Consider the following 14,502-nt stretch of genomic DNA (forward strand, 5'->3'; position numbering starts at 1 on the left):
ACACTTTAGATGAATTATCAAAACAGCGCACCCCCCCCCCCCCCCCCCCATCTCTTTGCCACCACTTAAAATACATGTGCTTTTTTCTCATCTGCATGTGTTGAACTGCTTTACGGTCAGGCTACATATATGTACATCAATCAACATGGTTGGCCAATAAAAATTAAGGGGTATACATGTATTACAAGATTGCTGTTACAAAAGTAATAGAACCTTCTATTAAGCATCAAAAATTATAAAAATAAGTAACAAATTAACGTTTCACAACAGAAGAGAAAAATCTAGTAAATTATAACATTACAAAAAAGTAATACATTATCAAAGTACCACAAACCTTTATGTGCGATCATACTTAACTTCAATCAAGCAAAATCAATGTCTGTGTTATCCCAAGTTAAACGACTGGTTCACATCATATCAAACAGAACACTCACTGATTGGTCTGCTTTGTAAACACAGATGCTGCTTCACGGCTGTAACCACTAAATAAACTAACACCTGAGATTTCTGAGATTATACACTGGTAACATTGGTAGACTGACCCATACCCTCTCCTGTGTGATAAAATTAGAAACTTTAAAAGGGGTGGTCCATATGACAAAGAAAGTGAGATTTTCAGTTGCCCAGCACACTTGTAACAAGCCTCTACATGTAGCATTCCATCACCCTGACTTGAGTAGCAACAGTTTTCTAAGCTTTCAGTCTCTCAATGTGACAACATCCGTCTACCACTCATGGCTAATTCTCCTGTTTCTCCAATGTGAGAACATACTCCAGTTTACCATTGTGAGACCATCCTTCCTCATCAGAGGTCTAATCCTTCAGTTCAGCAATGTGAGAACATCCTGCCACAATACTTATCCTTCAGTTCCACCAATCATGCCGGTGTGAGAGTATCATTCCAAAACAATTGCCAAATCCTCCAGCTTATCAATGTGAGAACATACTCCAGTTTACTATTGTGAGACCATCCTTTCTCAATATAGGTCAAACCCTCCAGTTTATCAATGTGAGAGCGTCCTGCCACAACAGCTGTCGAATCCTCCTGTCTACCAACGTGGAACCATCTTTCCTCAATAAATGTCAAATCCTTCAGTTTATCAATGCGAGAGCGTCCTTCCACAAGAGCTGCCTAAGTCTCCAGTTTATAAGTGCGGGAGCATCCTTCCACAAGACCTGCCTAACTCTCCAGTTTATCAGTGTGAGAGCATCCTTCCACAAGAGCTGCCTAAGTCTCCAGTTTATCAGTGTGAGAGCATTCTGCCACTAACAGCTGTCTAATCCTGTTTATCAGTGTGAGAGCATCCTTCCACAAGAGCTGCCTAACTCTCCAGTTTATCAGTGTGAGAGCATCCTTCCACAAGAGCTGCCTAACTCTCCAGTTTATCAGTGTGAGGGCATCCTTCCACTAACAGCTGTCTAATCCTGTTTATCAGTGTGAGAGCATCCTTCCACAAGAGCTGCCTAAGTCTCCAGTTTATCAGTGTGAGCATCCTGCCACTAACAGCTGTCTAATCCTGTTTATCAGTGTGAGAGCATCCTTCCACAAGAGCTGCCTAACTCTCCAGTTTATCAGTGTGAGAGCATCCTTCCACAAGAGCTGCCTAAGTCTCCAGTTTATCAGTGTGAGCATCCTGCCACTAACAGCTGTCTAATCCTGTTTATCAGTGTGAGAGCATCCTTCCACAAGAGCTGCCTAACTCTCCAGTTTATCAGTGTGAGAGCATCCTTCCACAAGAGCTGCCTAACTCTCCAGTTTATCAGTGTGAGAGCCTCCTTCCACAAGAGCTGCCTAACTCTCCAGTTTATCAGTGTGAGAGCATCCTTCCACAAGAGCTGTCTCACTCTCCAGTTTATCAGTGTGAGAGCATCCTTACAAAAGAACTGCCTAACTCTCCAGTTTATCAGTGTGAGAGCATCCTTACAAAAGAACTGCCTAACTCTCCAGTTTATCAGTGTGAGAGCATCCTTACAAAAGAACTGCCTCACTCTCCAGTTCATCAGTGTGAGAGCATCCTTCCACAAGAGCTGTCTCACTCTCCAGTTTATCAGTGTGAGAGCATCCTTACAAAAGAACTACCTCACTCTCCAGTTTATCAGTGTGAGAGCCTCCTTCCACAAGAGCTGTCTAATCCTCCTGATTACAAATGTGAGAACATACTCCCGCAACAGCTGTTTAATTAATCCTCCAGTTCTAACAATCATGCCAATGGGATCTCATCTTTCCAAAACAGTTAACTCTTGAGTTCATCAATGCGATATCCTCCTGCCATAACAGTTGTCTAACTGTCCAGTTCTTCAATGTGAGAGTATCCTTCCAAAACTCTCCAGTTTATTCGAGTGACAAAACCCTTCCATACCACATCCAAATCTGCAGCTTTTTAATTCTCCTTCTCTCTGTATTTGCCGGAGTATGTTGATGTTGATAAATATGTTGATAGAATAAAATGCCCCACAAGTAACTCTTCACTATTGAAAGGTGACAGAAAGTGAAAGCTTCTCCATGAGCATGAAGGTAAAAACAAAAATGTGATGTGGGGAAAATAAAGGACTGCATCAATATGGTGGAATTATGGAAATTATGGTGGAAAGCTGGAAATTCTGACAAAAATGCACCCAAGCCTATAACAGTACAAAAAATTGCAGGATGCATCCATAATTTGAAGACTATGATGAACAAATGTCAAGCAATGTAAGAGAGAGATGTATATGTACCCGATATTAAAGTTAGCAACAAAGATAGCGCTGTATTAATACACATATCAAAATTATCACATCTGATGCAGAAAAAAACCCATGCCAGTAAATACCGTAAATGGGTTAAGATTTTCATCCATGACTAAGTTGCTCATCTTATCTGATTCTGAGAATTGTACTAAATCTTGATCTTTCATCAGTAGCCAAAAGGAAAGGAAAAAGACTGTAGACAACTTTTTGGTAGGACCAAACAAATATCTTTTAAGGAACGCCACTTGCCATATTGTTCACCAACTACTTGCTGTGCTGTATGAGTCGTTACTACATGTATGTCCAGAAGATTGATCAATTATGATCAATTATAATTATGATTTCTGGAAATCATCAGTAATTTCACATTTCTCTGGCTAAGTACAGCTGGAGGATTAGTTGGTTAAAAATCCATGAAATTATACTGTAGATGACTTGCTGTAATTTATTTGCAGCTGATTTTTACAAAAGCATGTAAAAATGACATTATGAAAAGTTTCTACGAGGGGCACTTGAGGTGGCATTTGATTCAAATTCTACAAGAACATGTAGTTATTGTTTACAGGTGGTTTTAGAAACATGGGCCATTAATGAAAACATTGATTGATATAATAAACGTGAACAAATTTCCTTTCCAAATGTATGGGGGCCAGATTTTTCAGTGCTTATACATTCGGGAATTTCCTTCTAGCTAAATAAAGTTGGAAGAAGTGTGCACATGTCCATGTACATCTAATAAGTTTACATACTCCCAGAAGTAAAACTCAATCCAGTCACCACAAAGAATGACCACAAGGTCAAAAAACAATGCAAATTCTGGGAAGTTAACATTATACGTCACAAGTCAAAAAAATTTCAAATCTTTCCTTGAAGTCCGTGGTTCATCGAGAAAAAAAAAGATATTCTAGGATATTCTAAAGATATCCTAACTCTTTCAACATGAAAGTATTTACCTCAATCATTCAAAATTGTTGTTTCCAATTTATTACAACATGTACATGTAATGTATAGTGTCTGCAATAAAGGAACATTAAGCACCGGTAGGGTATACACAAGATGGCCAGTAATGCTAGATTACTTATAAATATAGTAGTGACAATTCATTAATGAAATTTAATGTACTGTCATTTGATGTTACCATCATCATGCATATGAAAAGGTACAAAACCACCAGTGTTATTAAGCAGAGGATGTATCTAATATATAAGTTAAAATGTACAAATAAGCTAAAACATCAGGCAACATAAATATATTCAAAAATACATATGTGTACAAGAAAGTGTAGGCAACTCAAACCCATGTACCCTTTTACCGGTATACTCTTTATACATGTATATATACATGTGTGTGTATATATATATATATATATATATATATATATATATATATATATATATATATATATATATACACAGTTATATGTGAAACCAGAGTATGATGACTATTAACAGATCAATAATACAATCAGACTCTGGTTCAACCAGGAGTTCAGTTTGGCTTAAGACTTCATTATTTTGTTTTTTCAAGCACTGCTCCTCTCAGTTTTAATATATTTTGATTAAGTACGAGGAATGTAAAGTGGAGTGTCCTTCACTTGGCGTTCCAGTGACACAAAGAATAGGCTGCTACATCTAGGTGTAAAAAGCTGTACAACACCCCTACTATCTTGACAGCCAAACTAATGTACTTACAGATAGATCTATGTGAATTTGATGATTATGGTTTCATTTTCATTTCTTTCTTCCTTTCATTAAAAAAATATCCCCTTTTACCAGCAGGGAATCCTAATGTGGTTACCTGGACAAGGCACCAATATATTCACCCACCAAATATTGATCTAATATAGCCAAATGTACAAGATGATACAGGAAAAGATTTTTAACTAAAAAGATGTCCTAGATAATTGTGATAATTTTAAGATTTAATTTTGAACTTAATTTTTTAAGATTGGCATGGCAGTATAACACACGACTCAAATGATTGGTTGTAAGGTGTTGGTCCAAGTCACTGAAGGGCATATCATTTTAAGATTGTCCGGCATATGTGTATAACGACTGGAGTACAACTCCAGCTGATTCATGTCTTTATTTAGCCTACATGAGTATTTAGAACCTGACCCAACAATCGAGTTGAAGTGGGTTGGATTTTCGTTAGCTCCTGTGTACGCCCAGCTTAACTCGTACCTTGTATAGCACAAAGAGACATGGGCACATTTAAGCCCAAGATAGTTATCTTTAAAACTGTAGGTAAACATAACCTATCAAAGTGGACCAGTAATGACAAGAGATGTAATGTGAAAACATAATTAATCAAACAGATCTTGAAGACTAATTGGTCCAGAATCTGAAACCTTGTTATCTCCTGTGTTCTAACAACTGGTTACCTCCCACTGCTCAACTAGCCACTGTTTCATTGGCTGAAATGTTCTTAGGGCAATGATGCTCAAAAGTATAAACTGATGGGGAGAGTGTAATTGCTTCAGAATTATCCTGTCAGAAGCATTTACTCTGCTTCTTCAAATAGGGAATGATTTTGAAAATGAGAAATTTTCCATGTACTGTGAGCCAATCAGCCTGGGTTGAAGGAAATTAAATTCAACAAGTCCTACTTTGTTAATGTACGACAGAACTGTTTTTGTTTTAGGGACAAAAAAGTGAAATAATCTCACACCAATGATATTGATAACTGTTTGATAACTGTCTATGTCAGTGAGGGATTCCCGAAAGCCTTGATCCATAAATAGCTGAACTGTTTGTAAAAACAAGGCTGTTATGATTTAAATAGAGCCAAAGGCTACTCGAAGGCAATGGAGGTCATGCATACTTGACCTTACATGTCAACTGGGTCAAGAGTCTGAACTAGCAGACTTAAATGTTTTGTTCAGGTAATGGCACATATGAACTTCACAGAAATTATATGAATAACGTCAATATCAGATAAAATTCCTCTGATATGGAAAAAGTGCCCTATGTTTGTGGCTGAACTACATGTAGTTGAGAAATTTACTTCTTGTATTTGCATTCATGTATCATGCAACATTTCTGAAAGTTGTTGACACATTTTAACACTTTGTACATGAAGATATGACAACTGAGAGACAACAGTGAACAAGGAGTAAATTTCAATTATCCTCACTGTCAGAGGATACTGTGCGCACAAAATTAAATTTATGCAAACAAATAGTTGTTCAATTGTAAGAATTTGCATACATTCATTAATCACAAAATGGCTGCGCCAACAGTACAATCTAACCTGGCTTGACTTGCCTAAATACTTAAGATCAAGTTAGTCAAAAGATGTAAGTCATTATATAAAACCTGCAGGCATTTGAAAATAAAATGTGTCCTTAGTGCATACTACACATACAATGTACCTGGTATAAATTGATCAGAAGTCTGAAAGCAGTCTAAGAATTTTTGATGGTAAAATTTTCACTCTTCACATCCGATCCATGATCATTTTGATATCATCGCACTCATCATTTTGATATCCATGCACTCATCATTTTGATATCCATGCGCTCATCATTTTGATATCCATGCACTCATCAGTTTGATATCCATGCACTACACAACAATTTATGAGTTCCATGCACCAGTTATTATAAATTCATATTTTAGTTAAGAATCTGTGATACAAAAAGAATGCAAGGGGCAAAAAAGCAGGATTATCCCAGGGGAAAAAAGAAAAAAGGTTTTTCTCACAGAAAAGATTGCGGGGCAGATGATTCAGTTAATAAATCTAAAAATGTAATTAGCAGAACAAAACAAAATGTAACAAAAAAAATTAGTCTTCACCAACAAACCTGAATGTTGTCCTGGATCTGATTAAAAAAATACATGTAGTTTCAGTCAGTTATAAAATAGAAAAGAAACTCTAAACTGAGAAAGGATTTGGAAATGACACCAGGGATGTGAGTGAAACCAATGTGGAAAGTGAAAGTGAAAGCCAAAGCAGCAACATCAATAACAACAGTAACACAGAAGGATGACCAGCACGGGGGACGAGGAATGAATGGACAGTTGACAGAACAGCAGTTTCTTACCAACGGCTTCGCTGAAGGTGTTTTGGAATTCCTTTTCCTTTTCAGCAAGCTTCACATTCAGTTCCTTAACCAGTTGTTTGACCTGTGAAGAATGGGATCCCTGCATTTCCTGACGTTCCTCTTCGTACTCCAAATGAAGTTTCTTTAAATTTTCCTCATTGGTTTGGTGCAATTCCGCAATTTGCAACTCCTTTTCAGTTTTGTACTTGTCAAACTGCTTCATGATTTTGCTCACCTCTTTCTCTAGCGATTTCACTTTCTGTTCTAAATTTCGACCCTGCTGAGTCTTCTCTTGTTGCAATTCTGACAGTTTTGCATTTAACTCCTCTTTTTCCTCCTTTAAGGCCTGGAGAGCATCCTTTAGTTTCGTTTCTGACAACTGAATGGATTCAGACTGTCGGAGAGTTTTGGAGAGCACCTGGTCTTTCTCTTTAAGCTGGTGTGAAAACGCCATTTCCAACTTCTCCCGTTCGCCTTCATGTTCCTCCATCAACCTCTGTTTTTCTGATTTAACAGTTTCTAATTCGGACTGTACTGTGTCCAGTTTGGCCTGCAGCCCATTCACAACCTCCTTGTTTTGTGAAATCATTGATTCCCTGTCATCCTGAAACTGTTTCCGCATCTGAATGAGATATGCCTCCGCCTTCTTCTTATACTCTGCGACTTTAGTGTTTCCATCCGCATCAGTCTTATCCATTAGCTCCTTGAGTTCTGAAGAATGCTGGGATTGCAATGATCCAAGCTTCTCCTCGTATTCCATCTTCGTGACTTCAATTTGTTTTTCAAGTTCCTCCACCTTAACATTGCTGCTGTCCAATGAAGCTTGAGCACTTTCTGACCGATCTTTCCACTGACGAACAAGATCCTCTAATTCATTAACTTTTGACTGGTTCTCCACATGCTGGGCGCGCACATTATTCAGTTCATTTTCCAGTTCTTTGGTTCTGTTTTGAGCAATATCCACAGATTCTGCATAGGATTTCAACTGCTCCTGCATTTTCTCAGAATGCCGTTTTTCAGATTTCTCTAAACGCAGTGAAATATCCTCAGAAATATGCTGTAATTTGGATTCCAATTCTTCCACAGTTCTGTTTTTCTCTTGTAACTCTGAATGCACAGTAGCTATTTCCTCATTCTTAGCAGCAATCATATTTTCCACCTCCTTAGCCTTTTGCTCTGCAGTTTCTTGGGATTTTATTAAATCAGACACTAAATTCTCGCGATCACTAGCGACTTTCTTAAGCTTAGCCAGTTCTGCTTCACGGTCCTGTAAGGCAGTTGTCACCTCCAAAATTTGCGTTTCAGATGTGTGACCCATTTCTTGCAGTTGCAGAAGTTTAGTCTTGGATTGTGAAAGTTCGCCAGACATGGCTTCCTTTTCAAGTTTCTCTTTATTTAACTGTTGTTCAAGGTCTTGAATTTTATTGCTGCTCACCAAAAGTTCATTTGCCTTCATGTTCTCTAACTCATTAATCCTGCCCATCAGTTTACCCTTAATCTCCTTCAGTTTAGCATTATATTTTTGTTTCAGTTCCTGGAGGTTTGCATCGGACTGTTTTTCTAGGTCCTCTAACTGTTTGCAATGCTCCTGCTTGTTCTCAAGAATTTGCTGTTCTGTTTCTCGCACTTTCTCCTGCAAGGCCGTCTGCAATCCTTCCGAATTCAGCTTTGCCTGGGCATCCATATCACTCAATTGTTGTTTTAACATTGTCCTCTCTTCATCAAAACTCTGTTCTTGTCTATCCAGCTTTGACTTGTACTCATTTATCTGACCATCATAGGTCTGAATGCACTCATGAAGCCTTTCCTCTGCTTCGTTCAACTTCTCACGGAGATGTCGTAACTGTTCCTGAAGTTCAAGGTCGTTGGCAGTAAGATGAGAAATTCGTGCATTGTACTCCTCTTTGATCGAATCCACACCTGCCACGTGTGCTGCTTCCATGTTTTTCAGCTCCTCCTCGTACTTTAACTTTTGTGTATCTAATTCCTGTTCTAAAGCACTAAGCTGGCTGTTCCTTTCATCCAGTTCCTCTTGTGCTTTCTGACTTTCTTCCACAATTTTCAACTTCAGCTGTTCATTTTCGTCCTGTATGTCCTTTATCAAGTTTTCTCTTGATTCTAAATCCATCTGAAGCTTCTGAACTTCAGCATCTTTGGTTTCATGCACATTCTGCAGGTTTTGGGCATTCTCCCTGGCTTGTGATTCAAAAGCATCCCTTGATTCTGCCATCAGAGTTTTAATTTTCTCCTGAGATTTTTCAAGAATGTTGACATGGTCCTGCAGACGTGCCAACTCCCCATCGCGATCCTGCATCTGCTGTTCATGATGCGTCTTTAACGTGTTTATCTGAACCTCTAACTCACCTTTTAACCTCTCCTCTTCTGCCATTGCCTGTCGCAGCCTCTCTTCCATTTCGCTCTGCTGCTCCTTCACCCTTGTCCCCATTTCTGTTTCCATTCGTTGTAGGGATTCTTCATGATGCTCTCGCAATCTCTGGTTCTCTGCTGACGCCGCCTCAGCACTTTCCTGCATGTCCGCAATCACATGTTCTTTCTTGGATAAATCTCTTTCCAAAGTCTCCAGCTGAGTTTTTACACCACTAAGCTCTTCAGTCAGTTTTATAACAACTGTGTCTTTTTCTGCACATGTGTGCTCAGCATGTTGCAATTTTTGCTGCAGTTCCTCAAGTAGAACACATTTATCTTGCAGCGAGGCCTCCAGTGTGTTTATCACAGTTTGATGATTTTCCTCCATACACTTTATCTGATCTTCTTGTTCTTTTGAAGAATCACTGACTGTTTGAATCGTTTTTTCCAAAGAAGCACTGGTTGATTCTAAATGTCTGATTTTTTCCTCGGCTGATTGCAAGGCAAGATCCTTCTCTTGGATCTCTAGAGTGTGTTTTTCTGTCACAGATTCAATGTTGTGCTTCAATTCTTGAATCTGTTGTTCCATGGTTTGATGTTCAGACAGAAGTGATTCTTTTTCTTTACAACTCGTTTGAAGAGCTTTCAACTCTTCAGTTACAGATGAAAGTTCCTGCACCTTTTGGGCATTGACCATTTCAATAGCTGCTTCAGCCTCCTTTAACTTTTCATTAACACTATCGAGATCGGATTGAAGCTTTTCAACAGCACTCTGGTGTGCTTCAGTCACCTCAGCCAACTGCTTTTCGTAAGCTGCCTGCAACTTCGTCAAATTCTGGTCATAATCCTGCTTTAAGGCTGCTATTTCTGATTCTGAGGCTTCTTTCACCTCGACTAATCTGTTCTCCCAATCAGACACAGTTTCTTCAAGCTGTCGTTTGTGGGAGGCAGAGATTTCATCCAGTTGTTGTTGTTGCAGTGACTCCAGGTTAGCAGTCACCCCTTCTACGCTCAGGTCACGATCACGGGTTAGCTCTTCCAGCTTCTCTTGGAACGACTTCTCCTTCTCGTTCAGCTTTGCTTGAAAGGCTTCCTTCATTTTGCGCAAGTGTTCCTTGTACTGTTTCTGCTTTTCATCAAACTTCTCTTTAAAGCTTTCCTCCAGGGCCTTCTGTGCCTCTTCACTTTCATGCAGTTTTACCTGTAGCTCGGAGATTTCACCACTTTTACCCACACTGGCCTCTTCCAGTTTTGCTGTCAATGACAGAACTTCTTCAGTCTTTTGTGACAGGTCTTTGGCCATGTCATCTGTCCTCTCTTTCAAGTCTTTGATTCTTGACTTGGCCTCAGTTCTCAGCTGACCAAATTTGTCCTGCATCTGTTGAATTTCTGCCGTTTTGTCGTCAAAGGCTTTGGATTTCTGTGCTACCTCCACTTCCAGGTCTTGACATCTGGCATCCATCAGGCTCAGAGCCGTTTCCTTTTCTTCCATCATCTTCTGCAAGGAGTTGATCTCTTCAGTTTTCTTTTCCAAATTTTCTTGCACATCAGCAGTTCTGTGGGACTCTTCCTCGACCTGCTTCTTTAACGAATCCATGGCAGCCTGTAGCGCCTGCTTCTCATCTTGCAGGGTTTGTTTGGCCTCCGTAAGTTCTTGCAGTGTCTTTCTGACCTCTTCTAGTTGCTGCTGTAATTCTGTCACCTTGCTTTCGGCCTCGGTCACTCGACTCTCGTCACTCTGAGACATCTCTTTGATGCGCTTTTCATGTTCCGACTCCAACTCATCCAGCTTTTGCTTCCACTCACTGTTAGTGATCTCCAGGTTTCCCTTAAATGTGGCCTGCAAAGCATTCATTTCAATGTCTTTAGACTCCACAGTTTTCTCCAATTCAGACTTTGTCTGATTCAGGCACTGAATGTCATTTTTAAGCTCCTGGAGCTCAGATTCATACTTTTCTACTAGGGTTTCTCTGGATTTGATCGCCTCTTGCAACTGCTCCTCAAACTCTGCCTGTGATGTTTGCAGAGTTTCCTGCAGCTCCTTCATGGTCTGGTTGACAGTTTCAATCTGCATAGCCTTGTCATGGATGAGCTGCTCATAGTTGGTCTTCATAGCTTCAAGCTGGGATTTGTAGTATTCTTCCACCTCAGTACTAGAGCCTTCCAGCTTAAGCTGATACCTGTGGTTCAGTTCTTCTATTTCCTGTGCATGAACTTCATTCAGTGAAAGTGCCTGTTTTTCCAGCCTGGTTTCGAATTCGCTTTTCAAATTCTCTGTAGCTTTCTGGAATTCCAAGATCATCTTGTTGATTTCTGCTGCATGAGCCTCCTTCTCTGCAGCCCAGGCAGTCACCTCAGCCTCATGATCTTCTCTCAGTTTTACCAGCATGTTTTCCAGCTCAAGTTTCGTCTACAAATACAAGGTACAGGTATTATGTGTAGGCATAATGGAATCATGACAGGTATACAAGGTATCAATTTAAAATAAAATTTTATCCTGTACACTGCGATACATGGAAGAAGAGATTGGATAACGATGATTTCATTGGTGCTACAAAATGTAGAATTCAAAAAATTATTATGGCAAGTTTAAATCTTTCTTGCTTTCTTGTTTCTGAAGGTTTTCTTGCCTCATAAATTATTACATTTTAGCCTTGAATGTGTCTGACCACTTTAGGCCTGTGTGTGACTGACCACTTTAGAACTGAATGTGTATGACCACTTTAGACCTGAATGTGTATGACCACTTTAGACCTGTATGTGTATGACTACTTTAGACCTGTGTGGCTGACCACTTTAGACCTGAATGTGTATGACCACTTTAGACCTGAATGTGTATGACCACTTTAGACCTGAATGTGGCTGACCACTTTAGACCTGAATGTGTCTGACCACTTTAGACCTGAATGTGTATGACCACTTTAGACCTGAATGTGTCTGACCACTTTAAACCTGAGCCCTGGATTTCTACCCACTGTCTAACAGATTAATGGCCATGGATATGACCCAGCTTCGGACTGTCCTGGATTTCTACCCACTGTCTAACACATTACAGGTCATGAGTATGACCAAGCTTGGGATTGAGCCCTGGATTTCTACCCACTGTCTTACAGATTACAGGCTATGAGTAACTGCATTAAAAGAGAAGAAAACATAAAAGTGATGCCAAAATCAGATGAAAGAGCATCAAAAGTTATTTGTAAAAATGATCTTTAATATTTTTTCTTTCAAGAGAAAAGGGCATTTGAAAATATTTTTGTTTGGGGGATATTTAGGACCAACTTTTAGTAATTATCATTGTTGCATAATAATGTTCTAAATAAGGATATGATGCTTGTCTAATAAATTTATTTGAATGTAAATTTGTTGTTTATATCGAAACATATGCATTTAACCTAAATTATGATAATATTTATGAACATATTAAAAATATAAATATGATCCAAATTTTGAGTTAATACATTTGTTAGCTGAAAAGAACAAATTCTAGCGCAAAAATATTTATTAAACCTGTGTTACATGCTCATTTATGACATTATTAAACAAACACTACAAATACCAAACGGTGGTCCCAAATACCCACCATATAAAAATTATTTTCAAGTATATATTTCTCCTTAAGGAAAAATTGGAAAAAATATTGAAGACAACTTTTTGCACGCTTTTATCTGAATTTTATGTAATTTTTATGTTTTCTCCACCTTTAAATCATACATACTATCTTATTATTATTAATAGTGATAGTGAGGAATTCCACAAAGTCTCCATTCAAGGACTCACAGTGTTAAGAGAGTCAATCTTTTGCAGAAGTTCATCCTTAGCGGAGTCCTGCTGTGACAGGGCTGCCATTTTCTGAAGGTCACGCTCCTCCACCGCCAATAACATATCATTCTCCTTCTCCTCTAAGCGCTTCTGAATTTCTCCTTCCTTCACCTCAAGGGCATGTTCTCGCTCCTTGTCCTGGAAAAATGCACATTGCAGGATGTTTACTGATAGCACAGTGAAGCATTTCTGGTGCTTATTGAAAAGATAGAAACACTCATTAGAGAAATGTACCTGATATCTCTTTGCAGTTTGATGACACCAATTTTATTTCAGGTTTTACCAGCCAACACTATATTAGATGATTTTTCAGGTTCACTTTAATTCATACCCTTGTCTGACACTGAAGAAAGGTTCATTCTGCTTTTAATACAAATACTTTTATTCGTGTGGTCATACATGTAGTACAGTTTTTCCCTCAAGAATGGCACAGTTTTAAATCTAAAAATACATTTTTTTTCCTCCAGCTTTGTAACTTCTTTTGTAACTTTCGAATTTAACTTCAGTGAAGCTGATTGTACTATACTCAGAACAGCTCCTTTGAGCTTTTCTGTGTTAATAAGTCATATTTCTATTACTGTCTCACTAAAACACCATGTCAAAGACATCATACATGTCAGTACTCCCCATGAGTTCCTGGCACACAAAAAATCAATCCTTCTGACTATAGGTGGAGCATTTAGATAGAAAATCATTCGTGTCATTTTGAAGTTTTTCATGTGAACTGTTTCAGGTCTCTAGCAGGCAAGGCTGATAATTAAAGGGAAAGAAACTGCAAAATGAAGAAGGTAACAGTAGAAACACCACTTAAAATACTTTCGTTCATTTTTGGGGGGTGGGGGGAGGGGGGGGGGTGTTTTTCAGTAAGTGCCGTCAAATGTTTTGGGTGTATAGTAGGCTTTATGGACCATATTGATAATGGATGTCTCTGGCGATGTCACACAGCCCTATCTCCACCTTTACTTTCAGTCCTGAATAAAATTTCTCTGCATTGTGCTCAGGCAATGTGCATAAATCTGACATTAACTTTCTATCTTATGATCGGAAAAAGTAACAATATACTGTAAATGCCTTTTTTACTCGCGGGTATGAACTTTCGCTGATTTGGTTAGAAGACATATTCACGGGAAACAACTTTCGTGGATCTTAGCAGAATTGTGGACAACTGATAAACAAAAATACGGACACGTCAAGTAATAAAACAACTCAAGCATTCAAGTAACAATGTTATCATTTAAACTTGTTTGTACCTGTAAGATGTGACAAAAATTCTATACAATACAGTAGCTTGATCAGACAAAGGAAGTTGATCCTCCTAAGCTTTTAATCTTTTGAAGACTGTTAATCTTTATAAAACGAAACCCTTACCTGCTGAGTGAGCAAATATTCGTGTCACTCACTCTGGGGGACGACGAAGGATTAAATGTGATATAAATAAATCCCACTGTTTAATTCTCATGCATCAGCAGTGTGAGTGAAACTTTGAGTGAACTGTGACCGATTTGAGTAAATTTCTCAGAAATCATCATTACGAAAAGGAA

The 14,502-nt window shown here is 38.7% G+C and overlaps 1 protein-coding gene across 1 annotated transcript in view; it reads right to left on the reverse strand.

Moving 5' to 3' along the window:
- LOC135477537 (golgin subfamily A member 4-like) overlaps positions 1-14,502 on the reverse strand; it is a 38,474-nt gene that overhangs the window by 12,551 nt on the left and 11,421 nt on the right. The window contains exons 11-12 of the mRNA XM_064757678.1: positions 12,920-13,099; positions 6,773-11,549 (exon numbers count right to left, since the gene is read on the reverse strand). Coding sequence (XP_064613748.1) covers positions 6,773-11,549; positions 12,920-13,099 — 4,957 coding nt within the window. The remainder of the gene's footprint in view (positions 1-6,772; positions 11,550-12,919; positions 13,100-14,502) is intronic.

Source organism: Liolophura sinensis, chromosome 11, assembly GCF_032854445.1.
Source record: "Liolophura sinensis isolate JHLJ2023 chromosome 11, CUHK_Ljap_v2, whole genome shotgun sequence".
Taxonomy (NCBI): domain Eukaryota; kingdom Metazoa; phylum Mollusca; class Polyplacophora; order Chitonida; family Chitonidae; genus Liolophura; species Liolophura sinensis.